Here is a 15,977-nt window from a genome sequence, read left to right on the forward strand (position 1 = left end):
ATCCTCGAACACTGACGTTCATTTTGGCTTTTAGTTTACTTCATTGTATTTTGTATTTGGACATTGTATTAGATCCACCAAGAATGTATCAGCTTGGTCTCATAGGTCATTTGGGCCTTTTGAAGACATTTAATATAACGTTTCATCTCTCTCTCTCTCTCTCTCTCTCTCTCTCTCTATATATATATATATATATATATATATATATATATATATGCAACCCTATCTCTTTGAGCTAAGAGAATTCACAATGAGAATTGTCAAGCAAAGCTTGTTGGCTGAGAAGAAGAAGAAGAAGAAGAGGATTTTAACGTCATAGGAAACTATCCCAAGAGACCTCAAAGATCTATTCGACGCGAGTTGAACTCAAGACTTGTTATTCAAGAGGGAAATGGCATAACCAATCTACCGCACTTGGGTGATAGAAAGGTTATACGGTTTTCCTCTTTTTATTAACACACTCACACACCCACACCCACACCCACACACACACACACACACACCTGAGAAGAAGAGGATTTTAACGTCGTAGGAAACTATCCCAAGAGACCTCAAAGATCTATCCGACGCGAGTTGAACTCAAGACCTATTATTCAAGAGGGAAATGGCATAACCAATCTGCCACACTTGGGTGATAGAAAGGTTATTCCGTTTTCCTCTTTTTATCAGCACACTCACACACCCCCACACACACACACACACCCGAGAAGAAGAGGATTTTAACATCGTAGGAAACCTCAAAGATCTATCCGACGCGAGTTGAACTCAAGACGTGTTATTCAAGAGGGAAATGACATAACCAATCTACCACACTTGGATGATAGAGAGAATTACGTGGAGATCCTTTTGTTTTGGGGGGGTTTGCTTTAAATTAATGAATTAACTTAAGAGTTGCCAAAAAAAAAGAGCATATTCTTTGGCGTTGTCAAAAACCACCTGAAATGAGTACATGTCGAAGGACAACGAATATAGCACTGACACAACAGTGTCAATTTCTTGCGGAGATCGCCGTACAAGCTCAAGCTCACGCAGGTTCTCTCCTTTCGCTGAGAATGACACCCTGTCGCAGTTTTTTCATTCCTGCTTTACGATCGTAGCTTGATGGTTGCACGCGCACGTGTGGGGGAGAGAGTGAGAGAGTGTTCAATGAGAAAGGAAAAGGCCAAATCGGGCCTTTCACCATGTGTAGAAGCTTGACAAATAGAAATGGCTTTGAAATGATCCATCGCCATTGTGCATTTCTTAGTGATTGATATAGGGTCAAGTCTCAAATGTTTGGTCTAATTCAGTTACAAAAGTACCAAGACATACATAGCTCATTGTATCACATGCTTGTGTCTTTACACGGATGTATCCTTGTTTGTGTGTGTTTAGTATATCAGCTTGCTCAATTGGACTTATGTATATGTGTGATATGATGTATGATACGCATAGAATGGTCTAAAGCTTGTTAGGAACAGAGATAATTCACATGCAGATATGTAGTACACATGCTCGAGTATCGTATGTTTACAATAGCTTGTCCCTTGCAAAGGTTTCGGTCATGTCTGGCCAGCCCTTTCTTTCTTTAACTGGTTGGAGTCCGGCGGTGATGCTTCTAATCACCCTTTGGCATCTTTTGGGAGGTAGGATAAGTCCCCAAAGACTCAATCTTGCTTCTATTTTGTCGTGCATCTTGTTTGATGGCATGCACTCTAAGTTACAAAGGAAATGCCTTGCTATTGGTTCACTACAAAGATATACATTATAGATGTAGGACATGTGCTAAAAGACACAATTTTGGTTTCTGTTGGAGGCATTTGTGGCAGATTGTTGGTTTTATCCATGTTGGTTGGGCCACTTGTCACTCAATTTGGCTAGCTGCCATAGAGCATGGCTGTAAGCTGATTTGTGAATGGCACCTTGCATGTCTATGTGTGGAAACTTTGGTTTGGAGGCACGCTTTCTCTCTCTTGGCAGCTTTGTCACCAGATGATGATATGGTGAATGAAAAAGAAAGTGAAATCATCTGTGAATTTTTGTCCTAGGAGAAGTTATATGCAAAGGAGTCAAAGAGGGGATTCTTTTGTGGAGAGCTCTTGGACTTTGGACAACTCATTTCCGCAAACGGTGTCTAGATTGACTTGGACAAGGTACATGTGCTGGAATGGTCTACTCCATGCACCAAATGCTAGGTGAAATCCTTTTTGGGCATTGCCCAATTTTTTGGAAGTTTAGTAAAGACGTTCGAATTTTTAAACCCTTAACAACATGTGAAGGATTGGGGGGATTGACTTTTACAACACCTCCAATCACCACAAGGGAAAGAGGATGAAGGGTTGTACTCTCAAAAGGGATGTGATGATATGCTCATCTCACCTTAAAGCCCAAACAAACGCCAAGCTAGAACAACTAGCTTCAACTAGTAAGCATATAAGAATACCCACCCTCATATATGAGTTTCTTGAACAAAATCACCCAAAACCACTATGGTTTTATAAAAAGCAGAGCTACCATCGCAAAAAAACTTAACAAACCTGACCATAACTCATAAGAGAGACTTCAAGATAGTCTGTACTCGAAGGCCCATGCTAAAAGGGGACAACAAGATTCCGGAAAATGAAAGCCCACTTTGAGTTAGTAAGAAAAATCAAGATGATTTAATGAGCACATCCAAAAAAGGGTTTGTGCTTTTTGATTTTAACAAGATGCGCACAGAGTATCTAGATAAAGTGAAAGATATTACTGAAGCCATCCTCAAGCACAGGGTGGTAGACATTGTTCCTATATATGGTTTCACTATAGCATTGGATGGATGGACCAACTGTCAAAAGAAGCTACTAATCAATGTGAGGCTTATCAACTCTAGAGGGTCCATGTTGGTAGAATCCATTGACACCTCAAGATCAACGATTATCTAGCAAGGATATACGAGCGTGCCATAGCAAGGGCAGGTTGCCAAAGAATGTGACTGCAATTGTCACAGATAACGCATCCAATTACAAGCTTGCAGGGAGGGCTATCCAAGTTAAGTACCCAGGGATTACTTGGGTGCCATGTGCAGCGCACTCTTAATTTGCTGTTAAATGACATTGGTAAAATGGCCGTCATAAAAGAGAAATATATTAGAGAGCATCAATTTTCTTATGCTCTTTTTTGATAAAAAGCACCTAATAAAACTTTACAGATATTTTGTGCGACAAGGTTTGCAACCATATATTATGTTCTTGCCACCTTGCAAGAAGTGAAGCATGCTTTGATTGAAACGGTAGCTAATAGACAATGGGATGCATAGATAAGCAAGTATCCTAGCTACCAAGAGGCAGCTTGTGAACTCGCTAGTTTTTTAGTGCAATGTAGAGAGGATTGTCACTTTGGCCAAACCATTTGTAGATCTTTTGCAAATAGTCAACAAAGACTCTTTCATCTTTGGTCGAGTTTATTCCTCATGTGCTGGTTCGCAACTTTCTTATGTTTTTCCTGAGAGCGTAATATTACTCTCTTAAGTTGCCCATAGGCAGTGTCCATACCCCAGACAAAGTCATCTACTGCAAATCTCTTATCCTTAGTGAAAAGGATCGGTGGAAGCAAAGGCTTATCATAAAGAATCTCAAAGGGTGCCTTCCGCGCAGATGAATATACGGTATTGTTGTTCGTACTCAAGAAGGGATAAATACTTTTCCCAATTAGACCACACATAGGATTTCAACATATCCAATACTATGGAATTTGTGATCTCACTCTGCCTATCCGTTTGGGAATGGTATGCATAAGAAAAATTCAACTTTGTATCAAGGTTGTCAAACAAGGCACGCCAAAAATTTCTTGTCATACAAGGATCTCGATCACTCACAATAGACTTGGGCATCCCATGATACTTGAAAATGTGTGCTAGAAAAACCTAGCCATATGATCTGCTTTAATCGTTTTCGTGACTTGAGTAAAGTGAGGTTGCTTGCTAAGTCTTATCACAATGGTCCAGATCGCATCATTTCCAATCTAAGTCTTAGGGAGATTCATGAAAAAATCCATGGCAATACTCTCGCAAGGTTGATCAAGCACATGCAAAGGTTGGAGTAACCCAAGCGTCTTATGCCGATCATACTTATCTTTTTGGCAAACAAAGCATACCCTGACAAGCTGACCGATGTCTGCTTTTCGGCTTGGTCAAAAGAAATATCTTTCTAATTCTAAGGTCATAGGAAGAATACCCTAGTGACGTGCATAAGGCAAAGCATGTGCTTCATCCATGATTTTCTTCCTCAATGGCACTGCCATGTGGATTGCTTGGTGGTGGTAGAGGTAACCATCCCGAATTGAATAAGGATATTCGTTCTCTCTGTTCTGTAACTTGCTCCAAATGGAGGAGAAGTCTAGGTCATTCGCGTACAAATCCGGAAATGTTCAAGTTCTTGGTGATATACAGAAGCGATTGCATTCACCCTTGGCCGTCTAGACAGTGTGTCCGCAGCCACATTCTTACTCCCATCCGTATGAAGAATCTGCAAGTGAAACATGGACAAGCAATTTGCCATCTCATCTGTTTCTCAGATAGTTTCCCTTGTGTGAGGAAATACCACAAACTCTGATGATCGGTCTTGATTACAAAGTCTGCTCCTAGAAGATGATGCTTCCATGTAGACAAAGCGTGAACTACAGCCATAAGTTCTTTCTTGTAGATTGAGACATGCAATTGTGCATCGATAAGCCATCTACTATCATAAGCCACTGCATGGGCTTCTTGGTTAAGCATTGCACCGATGCAATCACCTGAAGCATCGCAATGAACCTTGAATGGTTTCATTAAGTCTGGCACTATCAAAATAGGACCATGGCTTAATAAATACTTGAGCCTATCGAAGGCACCTTGTTGCCTTGAGCCCCATTTGAATGGGATCTTCTTCCTTTTAGGTCATGGAGTGATTCTACTACATAAGCAAAGCCTTGGATAAACCTCCGATAATAGGAACACAGTCCCAAAAAGCTACGTACATCATGTATCGTAGGGGGTGTTGGCCAATCTTGTACCACTTGGATCTTGGCTTGATTCATACTCACTTGGTTGTGAGAGACTATATGGCCGAGATAGTTTATTTTTGTGAGAAAGAACTCACTTTTCTTTTCATTTACATGCAGCTCATGCGTTTCTGAAATATATTTTTTAAGTGCTCCTCGTTGTTCCTCCCCCGTCTTCGAAAAGGTGAGTTTGTCATGGAAGAATACTCCTGTAAAAGCTCGGGTGTGGGTTGAGAATCTGATCCATCATTCGAGTGCATGTGGTAGGAGTATTAGTCAAGCCGAAAGGCATCCAAGAATTCATAGAGTCCAAAGGTAGTATGAAAAGCAATCTTATGGGCATCCTTAGGGACGATTCGTATCTGATGATATCCGCTCTTAAGTCTATGGGATTAAAGATGCTTGCACACTGCAACTTATTGAGAATGTCATCAATCCGAGGAATCGGAAAGCGATTCTTGATAGTGATCTTGTTGAGAGATTGGTAGTCTATGCACATTCGAAACATGCCATCTTTCTTGTTCACCAATAGAACTGGAGAGCAGTAGGGCGAAGTACTTGGTCGCACTAGAACTTTTTCCAGAAGCTCGTTGACTCGCTTCAAAATTTCCTCTTGTTGAGCAAGACTTACCCTGTAAGGGGGTTGGTTAGGAGAAGAGCTACCCGGTATGAGATCAATGCGATGATCTTCGTGGTGTTCCGGAGGTAGCCTATTCTCGGAAGAGTTTCCGTGAAACAGTCCTCATACCTTGCAATAAATTGAAAACGTTTAATTTCCAAACTCGAGAGTGAACGTTCGTTTGTTTTTATCCTTTTTCTGTGGGAAAATCAAATAAACAAAAATGCACTTCTTTATTTCCTTTTAATTGGAGATATGGTTGACAATAGGGAATAGCCAATCCCCAACATGAGCAAAAACTGTAGTGGTCTTGGCACTCATTCTCAAAACTGAGGGTCTTTTCCACATAGTCGGAAACCGTTTGCATATGGAAGTGCCATGGCATACCCAAGATGATATCACATCCCTCAATGGGTGCCATCAAGAATGATTCGCGGTCCTTGTAGTCGCCAATCCGAAGATTGAGTTGTCCTTGCATGGGAGTTGCATTGGTGGTCAACCCCTCGAATGCCGATTCGTAAGTGACCGGAGTGCCCAACTGAGCTGGTACGAGGCCCAAGCGTTCTGCCGTTTTCCGGTACCCTCTGGCTTCTTAGGCTGATCTGGGTTCTCAGGGGGACGCTTACTGTCTTGGTCGCCATGGTCATCATAGACCGCTTTTTGTCTTGCATGGTACCTGCTTTGTTCCATCCTTCTGGGGGTACTAGTGGAATGTAGACCCTGTCCAGTGCAAGTGACACTATAGCCCTGCTACAATTTGCTCTAAAATTTGACAAACCTAAACTCAAGAAAGATTCCAATCATAAAGGAAAAGTCGTAAAACTTTTCAATCAATATTATGGTCCTTTTAAGATTATAGATGATATTAATGAAGTCACATTGATCTTCCACAGAATTGGAAAATCCATAATGCTTTTCACATGAGTCTTTTTTGACTTAATGTTGGGGAATCTCTTGCAGAACTAGTAACCAAAGACCCTTGAGAAGTCGATGAGATTCTTCTTTTAGAACTTATATCTGGAATGACTCATCGAAAGTACTTAATGAAATTCAAGAACTATTTCCCTATAGATGCTGTGTGGATGATTGAGTTAGAATAAAAAGATTATCCAGACATCTTCTATAATTATCTCAATGCCCTACAATTGAGGATGACTGTTTAGAAGGAAGAGGGATGTAATAATTTTGGCCGAACTGCTAGCCATTAACGTCAATGAATAAAAACGATTTTTGTGCACATGAGATCTGTTATAATTTTTTGGTACCAATCAGTTTAATAAAAGACTGGTTAGTTTTCCTAGTGCAATGTGCTGTATGGAAAGTTTGCCAATGTTGGGATAGTAAGAAAAATAGGATAGTAGCCAGTACGAGCGCACGAATAAGATGGTGTTCCTAGATTATAGAATACAATATTCTTATGTTTCGTGAAAAATGGCTGGACAACCATTATATGACGTCCCAAGGGAGCAAACAGACTCTTTTTGGAAGGTGTAGAGACAGATAAGGGAAAGATGCTCCCATTTTGATTAGCCGAATTAGCCACTTGCCAGTTTTGGATTTCCAAGTCAGCGAACTGCTATGTTTGGATCGCCAAATCAGCCACCTTTTTTTTGATTGTCAAGTCAAGACTCAACCACCTGCTTATTTTGGGCAGTGAAAGCAACCACGTACAATGTTTGGGTCGTTTAGCTAGCAAGCTGCTATTTTTGGGTTGCCACATCAAGCACCTGCTATTTCTGGTCAGAAAGCATCTCAATCTCCTCTCTAATAGACACCCTATAAGCACCTCAAGGTACTCAAACTCCTCAAGTAAAGTTTTCTTAGTGAGCAATTTGTGAGATTCCCTCCCCTTAAACGAAGAGTAATCGTCCTCGATTACACTGGTTGAAACAACAAAAAGATGAGTAGACACTCCTATCAAGCATTGTGTCATTTAAATTATGTGTTTTGCTGATTTTCTCCAATTTTCACAAGCTATTGTAATGTTGAAGTCCAAGAGTTGTAAATATTTTTGTGTTTATGTTGGAAATTTCTCATCAGATCATACTTCTGGTTTTAAAAGCTTTGCACAAAATTTCTGAGTGCTAATGCCATTGCATTTTAGGAATGGATGCACTCAAGGCTGCAGGAAATGAAGCAGTGCGGCAAGGCAACTATTCCTCTGCAATCGATTTATATGCTCAGGCTCTAAGTTCTATAGATGAGAATATGGTGGATGACATTGCAGCACTCCATAGTAATTGCTCTTTTGCGCATCTTAAACTGGGGCAGTTATCAGAGGTTTGTGAAGTTCTCATAACGTAGTTGAAGACTGCTCCATGCCTGTGTTACTGTATGCTCTATAGATTTTATTAGGCTAGGATGCTAGTGTGCGTCTAAGCTATCATTTGTTCATGTTCAGGCCCTTGATGAAGCTAACAAATGTGTTTCTGCAAAGCCGGAGTGGAGTAAGGTATACATATTATGTGTTTCTGCATTAAGGAAAGGCATTCTTTAAACGACCAACCTTTGAAAGTACCATCATTTCCTGTGTTACATGATTTGCATCTGCTTTTTTGCATGTTGCTACCAATGGGCTCTTTGCCATTGTAGCTCATGGCCAACTTTTGTCTTACACTTCCACTCTCCAACCTTTCTGTAGTGATTGCATAGAAATTTTCCTCCAGCTTTTGCTTTCAGAACGCACTGAACAAGCTTGCTATAGGGTGTTATACACAAAGATTCATATGATTCGTATTCAAATTTGGAGAGGTTTTTGCATAGGTATAGTCCGTGGCTTGGATGCAATTGATGATGCACTTTGATCAAAAGGTAGTGACAAGATGATAGTATGCTAGGTTTTCAAGTGGCAGCAAGGTAGCTTAAGAGCAGGCAAAAAACAAACTAGAAAAAGGGGCTACTTTTGGCTCAGCTGTGTGTAACAAGCATAGATATTTCTAGCCTAAAGTGGAGTTTCAAACATTAAATGAGAAAAACATACACTTCCAAGATGACTTTAAACACAGATAGCAAAGCATGTGGATTTATGAGGTATCAAACAATCTGCTGTTGGGTCAATTTTCAGTTCTTGGGGGGTAGAAGTACTTGAACAAGAAGGATGTTGAGAGTCAAGACATATCCTCTGAGAAGAGTCTTTGGTATTGATTCACGTTCTGCCTCTTGGAAGATATGAGTTGATTTTACAGTTCATACATATCATTAGAACTTGTTGTACTTTTTGACACATACCAAGCATCAAGCTCTCTGAGCAGAAGATGTGATGGGCGAACTATTTTCTCTATCAGATTGTCCATTTAATAGGGAAAAAGAATGCAGCTGTAGATGCTTTGTCTCGCAAGCTGCAAGTGGCAGCAGTCTCTGCAGTATTCTATCATGAGCAGGGTGACAGGAGGCTGCAGTATGTCAAGGATCAGGACTTCACTGGTATTTTTAGCTTGACTGAATAATGGAGGGACTTTTCATCCTACTCTCAAGGATTGTTTTCTGATGACAAGAACTTTATCGCGTGTTGCTAGGTTGTTGAGACAGACATAAAGACATAGATGCTACAGTTAAAGCTTTGAGCCTTATTTCTTGTGCCAGCACTGAGAGATGATGCTTATTGTGGATGCATTAATCATATATGCATTTTTTCCTGAGTCAGAAAGCGAACCATAATTGTCACAAGCTTTCAGGCTTGCTTCAGCCTTGTTTATTCCAGAGAGGTCATGTGACAATGCTGCAAAGGGTTTTATCTTTGATCCCTCACGGAGACGGAGTGGACATGATGGGATCTGTAGTTAACAAGCTCAATAAATATGCTCATTTTGTACTTGTAAGACTGTTAAAACCAGATGGCTCAGTTGTTTTTAAGTACCTTGGTATGCCAACATCAACTGGGTCCGATCGAGATCCTCGTATGAATAGCTTGGTTTGGCAAGTGCTATTTGAACTTGGGGACTACTCTGAAGTTGTTCTCACTCCATATAAAGGTAGTCAATCGGGGGTCACCAATATGGTGGTGCTAAATTTGTGAGGTGTTATGTTTCCAATCATAAATCAGAGTGGTTCACAGTTCAAATGCTAAGGCTGTTACGAGTTTCACCACCCATATGTTGTGCTCTGGTATGTCATAGGAGGAGATAGTAGGGAGTGAGGGCTCTTTGTGGCTGTGCCAGGCCTTGAATAATATACATTAGTGTCTAGGCCAGTCATGCTCATATAATGTCCTACTGAGTAGGCTGGCATGTGGTTGTGCCATATCCTAGGTACTAGTGGGATCTTTGTGGAGTTGGAAGGGTTTTGGGCATTTTGACAGATCTAGCCCTGTGTTATGTGTGTTAGGCAGAGCTGTGTCAATGGTTTGGGTCCAGTACCACCCACTGACATTCAGAGAGGGGTCACACTACAGCAGGCAGAGAATGCCAGAGCCCGTTGACACCTAAGCACCAGGATTGCAGGCCTAGAGAGTACATCACAAAGCCATTCGAGAGATTCAACTACGACATGAGTAGACTAGATAGAGGGAGATAGAGCGGGCTTTCTCAGACCCTGCTGTATGCTGCGGTGACTCTTTATTCCCTACCCACCTATGCGTGCCATACTACATGCCTAGCTTGGTACCAGATGGAGCTAGCTAGTCTTTTGCATATCCCTAGTGTACCCCTTGCACGTATAGTTTCACATCCATTAGATTTAGAGCGCCATACCCCTCATCCCTTCTACACATGTATACACTCCCATGTCAGTCTATTATATTTTGTAGCATGTTTATTTTCAGCATTTTTGTCCTTTTTTCTGGATACTTTAGAGGACATTCACATGTACACCGTTTTGCCTCATAGGCCGACTTCGGGCTTTAGAACTTGTTAATAATACCATGAGAGCGAGATATATCCCACCTTATTGAGAGAGCCACATTCTCTCGTCAGCTATTCAAGTCAACAGACCAGCACATAGTAGGGGAGATTTATTCTTACAAACAGCGTCACATAGGGATATCATTACAGGCCCAGACAGCTTCGGGGGGAGGACATGAGACACAGATTGCCACATTTTTCCAGAGATCTATCTCCCTCACGGCCCCCACATAATAGGGAGTTACTCTCCAGGGACACTCCGAGCTCGCAGGAGACAGAGGGCACCTGGTTTTTGGACACCAAGCCTCTACCAGAGAGAGATGACAGAGATAAGAGATCAGTTCCACAGAGGCTGCAGAGAGACTGGTATGATTTAGAGCAGATCCAGGCATTTCATTAAAGGAGCTGCAGACACTGCCTTAATTGATTATTGATGTATACCATATCCCCAGTATGGTACAGGGTGGAGCTAGTCAGACCGCGCATGTCATGATTGTATGCCTGACACACATAGCTTTGCATTTTGAGCCCCTAGTAGTAGACCCCCCCAGCCAGCCAGCCGCAACCCCCCCCCCCGGGCGCCCTTCCAACACACACACACACACACACACACACACACACACACACACAAAACCAGATTTAGCCCTAGTATCAGGTAATTACTTATTTATAGCTTTTCAGTTAGTTCTTTTTCATTCTGTTGAAATGATGAGGATACCCCACACATGTAGAATGATTTGTCTCATAGGCCGAGTTTGGACTTTTGGAAGACGTTAATAAAATCTCTCTCTCTCTCTCTCTCTCTCTCTAAGGTCTCTTGGGATAGTTTCCTACGACGTTAAAACTCTCTTCTTCTTCTTCTCTCTCTCTCTCTCTCTCTCTCTCTCTCTCTCTCTCTCTCTCTCTGCTCCACTGCTGCTCGCCCTCGTGCCCTGCTGCTCGTGCGCTCTGCTGCTGCCGTGCTGCTGCTTGCCCTTGTGCCCTGCTCGCTGCCTGCGCTGTGCTGCTGCTCGCTGCCCTCCCTTGCGCTGCCGCGTCCCCTTGCGCTGCCTCTGCAACCCCGCCCCCCCCTTGCTCCGGCTGCAGCCCCGCCACACACCGCTCGTAAGGTGTCCCCCCCCCCCCCCCTCTCCTGCTCGTAAGGTGCCCCCCCTTCTTCTATGCGTAGAATGTCCCCCCCTTCTTCTACGTGTAGGGTGTCCCCCCCCTTTTCTTTTACACGTAGGATGTCCCCCCCCCTCTTCTACGCGTAGGAGGTCAATTTAATTATTATTATTATTAATATATATATATATATTTTGTTAAAAGATCCACCGCCTTGTAGCTTTCCGGTCTCATAGGTCACTATGGCCTTTTGAAGACGTTAATATACCATTTCATCTCATTTCATTTCATTTCTCTCTCTCGTTGTCCCCCCTGCCCCCCCCTTCCCCCCAGCGCTGCTGCTAATGTTGCTGCTCCTCTGCAGCACCACCCGCCTGTAGCTACTGCTTCAGAGGTTGACCCACACACCGTTATGCACACACCTAATCGAGCATTCCGAAGAGCCCGGCAGGAAATTGAAAACAAACAGAGAGCGCAATATTCGAAATTTTACAGGGAATTTTACAGGGAGTTACAGGAAACTCAAAAAGTGCAGACCTTGTTTCTGGCGGCGACCAAGCATGAGGAAGCAGAATGATAAACCAGATCCTTTAGAGGATGCAGTTCAAAAATGCAAAGAAGAAATGACAGAAACTATTAATAAGATCAACCGCAACCTGCTAGGCACAATAAAAATGCTCGAAGATCGTGTGTTTGCCCAAGAAAGCAAGATCACTGCAATGGGAGATCGTGTGACGGCCCAAGACGAAGAGATTGCGTCACTCAAGAAGGCGCTCGCAGAGGCACAATCACGAAACACACTTGAAGAGGGAGAACTGCAACCCTCAGTAATAGAAGAACTAAACTCAATCAAAGAGCAAGTGCGAGCCATCAAAGAGGGGGAAGAGCAGCACAAAGAGATGACGACTTCCTGGGTGGACGTTATTACAAAGACTCAGCAGAAGGCAGATGATGCCCAGAAATGGATTGAGGTGGCCAGGAAAGGGAAAAGCAAGGAAACAACGTCGACACCCACCATTATCAACTTGACCCTAGAAGAGGAGCAAAGACGACGTGTGCGTTCTCTACATGTGAGAATTTGCGGTCTTACAGACAAAGATAATGTAGACGAAGAGGTAAAAGAACTCATGGCTTTGATGGGGGTTCATGAGCTTATGCACTCAAGAGCTTGGAGAGTGGGCAACAAGAAGAAAAATGGGAGCAATGGGGAAACCTCGAAAGAAAGGGCACCCATCCTCCGTTTTCCCTCCATGGAAGCAAAGAAAGACTTTCTGAAGAAAAGGCCAACTCTTAAAAAAACGGGTATCTTTCTCGAGGATGACCTTACCCTCTCACAGATCGCTCATATGCAGGAGGTAATGCCAGAGATTAGAGCAGCAAGGGGAAAAGGCAAGATTGCCTTTTACCGAGATGGAAGAGTGGTGATATTGGAGCGACGCTCCACATGACGGTGTGAGGCCTATGGGACTGCACTCAAAGTTGCTACCTGGAATTGTAATGGATCTATGCGTCTTGATGTAGGTGCTTTTGAGGAGAGTTTTTCCGGGAGTGACATCATCTTCTACTCTGATACGCATCAAGCCCCTGGGCAGTCTATGCCTCACATTAGTGGATACAGATGGGAGACAGCCTGTAGACAGGAGACACGGTCGGAGCACAGAGGGCAGGGCTCGGGAGGAGTGGCAGTGTTATTCAGGGAGGAGCTGCAGCCATTGATACATATAGCTCGCAGGGATGAGCAAGCTAGGTACATGTGGGTGAGATTGAGAGCAGAGATAGGCAGATATCTTTACATTGCTATTTGCTACTTTCCCCCGAGTACGTCAATATATGCACCACCTAAAGGACAATCCCCCTTTTCTATCTTGGATGATGACATATGGGAGTTCTCTAGAGACGGTGACATCATCTTTCTAGGGGACTTCAATGCTAGGACTGCCCATCATCAGACAGTGTTTTATGATACCTCAAAGGAGATGCTGAGAGAGTTGGATGTGGTGGAGATAGGCCTATCTAGACGATCGTAGGATGGGGAATATACTGAATATGGACGGCACTTGATAGACATGGGGACTACACATGGATTGGCCATCTTGAATGGCCTACAGAGATTTCCTGCTGCGGGAGGTTTCACATGCTTTCCACACAGACACAGAGCCAGCACAGTGGATTATGTCATGGCACAGCCGAGCCTCATCTCTAGTATCCAGGATCTCACTGTTGGGCCCAAATCTGTTGGGGTGGCAGTGGATCATGCTCTTATGTCGTTGACCATCTCTTTCCAGTTCAGTGTAGCACACAAGCCACGGGCAGCTGCCCCTACTCGCTACACCTTCACGCGGGAGACGGACTCTGTACACATAGATGGGATATACAGACGCTTGTGCACTAAGGAGCAAGGACGACCTCTGGAGGAGCTTAGTACTATACTGACACAGACTTTACACGATGCCGCAGTAGAGGCATACCCACACACTCAGCATGAGCAGAGACGCCGTTCTGGGAGCATGCCCCAGAACAGCTGGTATGATGCGGAATGCCGCGAGACTAGAGCTAGACTTCAGAGGGAGGTGCTTTTGGGAGACATCACTCAGAGGCAGTCACAGATTGACTTCCGATGCCTAGTGCGGCAGAAAAAAAGGGCATTTTTGGCTCGACTAGAGCAGGATCTTTACCAGCTATTCTTGAGTCAGGACTCACGTGAGGCGTGGCGGCTCTTTCATGAGCGATCCCCCCCACCTGCCATTACCTTTACAGAGACTTGGGGCCAGTACGCATCATCTTTGTACACAGTTTCTGGACAGCCGCCCCTCCCTGACCCCCCCGATCCATGCCCACACACATGTGCTTTTTTCACCGCGGAGATGGTGAGGAAGGCCATTGACAGGATGAGGACTGGGAGAGCATATGATCATGATGGCTTAGTGGCTGAGCATTTCATGCATGCCAGAGATCTACTAGCAGAGCTTCTAGCAGTTATGTTTAATCGCCATGTGTGAGGGCTTACCTGATACTTGGAGCCTTTCTACGATTGTACCCATCTTCAAGTCAGGAGACCCTATGGAGCCTAGGAATTATCGCACTATCATGATTGGACACACACTGGCACGATTGTACGCATCCATTCTTGAGCAGCAGCTGAGTAGATGGGCAGAGAGGGAAGGGATACGTGCAGCTGGGCAGGCAGGTTTCAGGAGAGGCTTTTCTACTCTTGACCATATCTTGACACTCAGAGCCATCATTGATGAGGGCAGATCACATTGGAGACGGATCTATTGTAGCTTTGTGGACTTCCGCAAAGCATTTGACATAGTACCCAGAGCTAGATTGATGCGCAAATTACAGGAGATGGGAGTACCCACAGAGCTCATTTGGGGGATCATGGCATTGTACAAGTCAGTAGTGGGGCATGTACGCACCCCAGAGGGCTTGTCTGCACCGGTTCACTCCACTATTGGTGTGAAGCAAGGCTGCCCGCTCTCTCCTACTCTATTTGGTATGTATGTGGATGAGGTTGCTGACTACATTGAGAGAGATGGTGATAGAGGTGCACAGCTGGCAGGGACATGGATTCCACTATTGCTCTATGCTGATGATATTGTGTTGATCTCCGACTCTCCAGAGGGGATGCAACGTCACTTGGATGCTCTGCATAGATTTGCCCACGAAAGTGGTTTGTCTGTCAACCTTGGTAAAACCAAGGTCATGGTATTTAATACCACCCCACAGTGGATTGGGAGGTCAGCGCCCGCATTCACATACGGCCAGGAGACGGTGGAGTACACAGATGCTTACACTTACCTTGGAGTGGTTTTTAGTGGACCAGCATTTTCACTGAGGAGAGCAGCAGAGACTAGATTGACCAGAGCCCATGCAGCATTGGGCAGTTTGGAGAGGATGTGTTCACAGGTTCAGTTTCAGGAGCCTCGGACGAAGCTCTGGCTATTTGACACTTTAGTGGCGTTTGCATTGCTCTATGGAGCTGAGATATGGGGGCCTTCTTTGGATCATCACGGGAGGATAGGTCGCACTGATGGGTGGGGGCACATGGAGAAGCCTTTGGTCTCTATGATCTCACGGCTAATTAGAGCCAAGGCTTCAGTACCACGTGCCATTGTCCGAGCAGAGCTTGCTGCCCCCCCACTAGTAGTCGAGGCGCTTACCAGATCTGTCTCCTTCATGCACCGCATGTGGGAGCTTCCCAGAGACAGATATGCCCGCCTTGCACTTGAGTCCTCTCGACAGTTAGCCATGCAGGGAGATACAGCATGCTGGTATGGTGAAATGACATCATGGTTTCAGGCGCATGGGTTCAGCATAGACAGATTGCCCCCCTTCCAGTACTCATTAGAGGCACCCTCTCTGACTCTCACACAGTCCGAGATCACCAGGCTCATCCGACAAGACCTGGCTCAGCTAGA

The 15,977-nt window shown here is 44.1% G+C and overlaps 1 protein-coding gene across 2 annotated transcripts in view; it reads left to right on the forward strand.

Moving 5' to 3' along the window:
• The first annotated feature begins 879 nt into the window (after nt 1–879).
• LOC147424959 (uncharacterized) overlaps nt 880–15,977 on the forward strand; it is a 38,126-nt gene continuing 23,028 nt past the window's right edge. Inside the window, exons 1-3 of one of the 2 annotated variants that reach the window (XM_086500841.1) lie at nt 880–1,032; nt 7,719–7,894; nt 8,016–8,066. In XM_086500841.1, coding sequence (XP_086356967.1) covers nt 942–1,032; nt 7,719–7,894; nt 8,016–8,066 — 318 coding nt within the window. In that variant the 5' untranslated portion in view covers nt 880–941. Of the gene's footprint in view, nt 1,033–2,015; nt 2,133–7,718; nt 7,895–8,015; nt 8,067–15,977 lie in introns of those variants that run through there. The other variant, XM_086500842.1, reaches the window with a different exon arrangement.

The sequence above is a fragment of the Adiantum capillus-veneris genome, chromosome 25, assembly GCF_014529385.1.
Source record: "Adiantum capillus-veneris isolate H3 chromosome 25, ASM1452938v2, whole genome shotgun sequence".
In the NCBI taxonomy this organism is placed as follows: Eukaryota; Viridiplantae; Streptophyta; class Polypodiopsida; order Polypodiales; family Pteridaceae; genus Adiantum; species Adiantum capillus-veneris.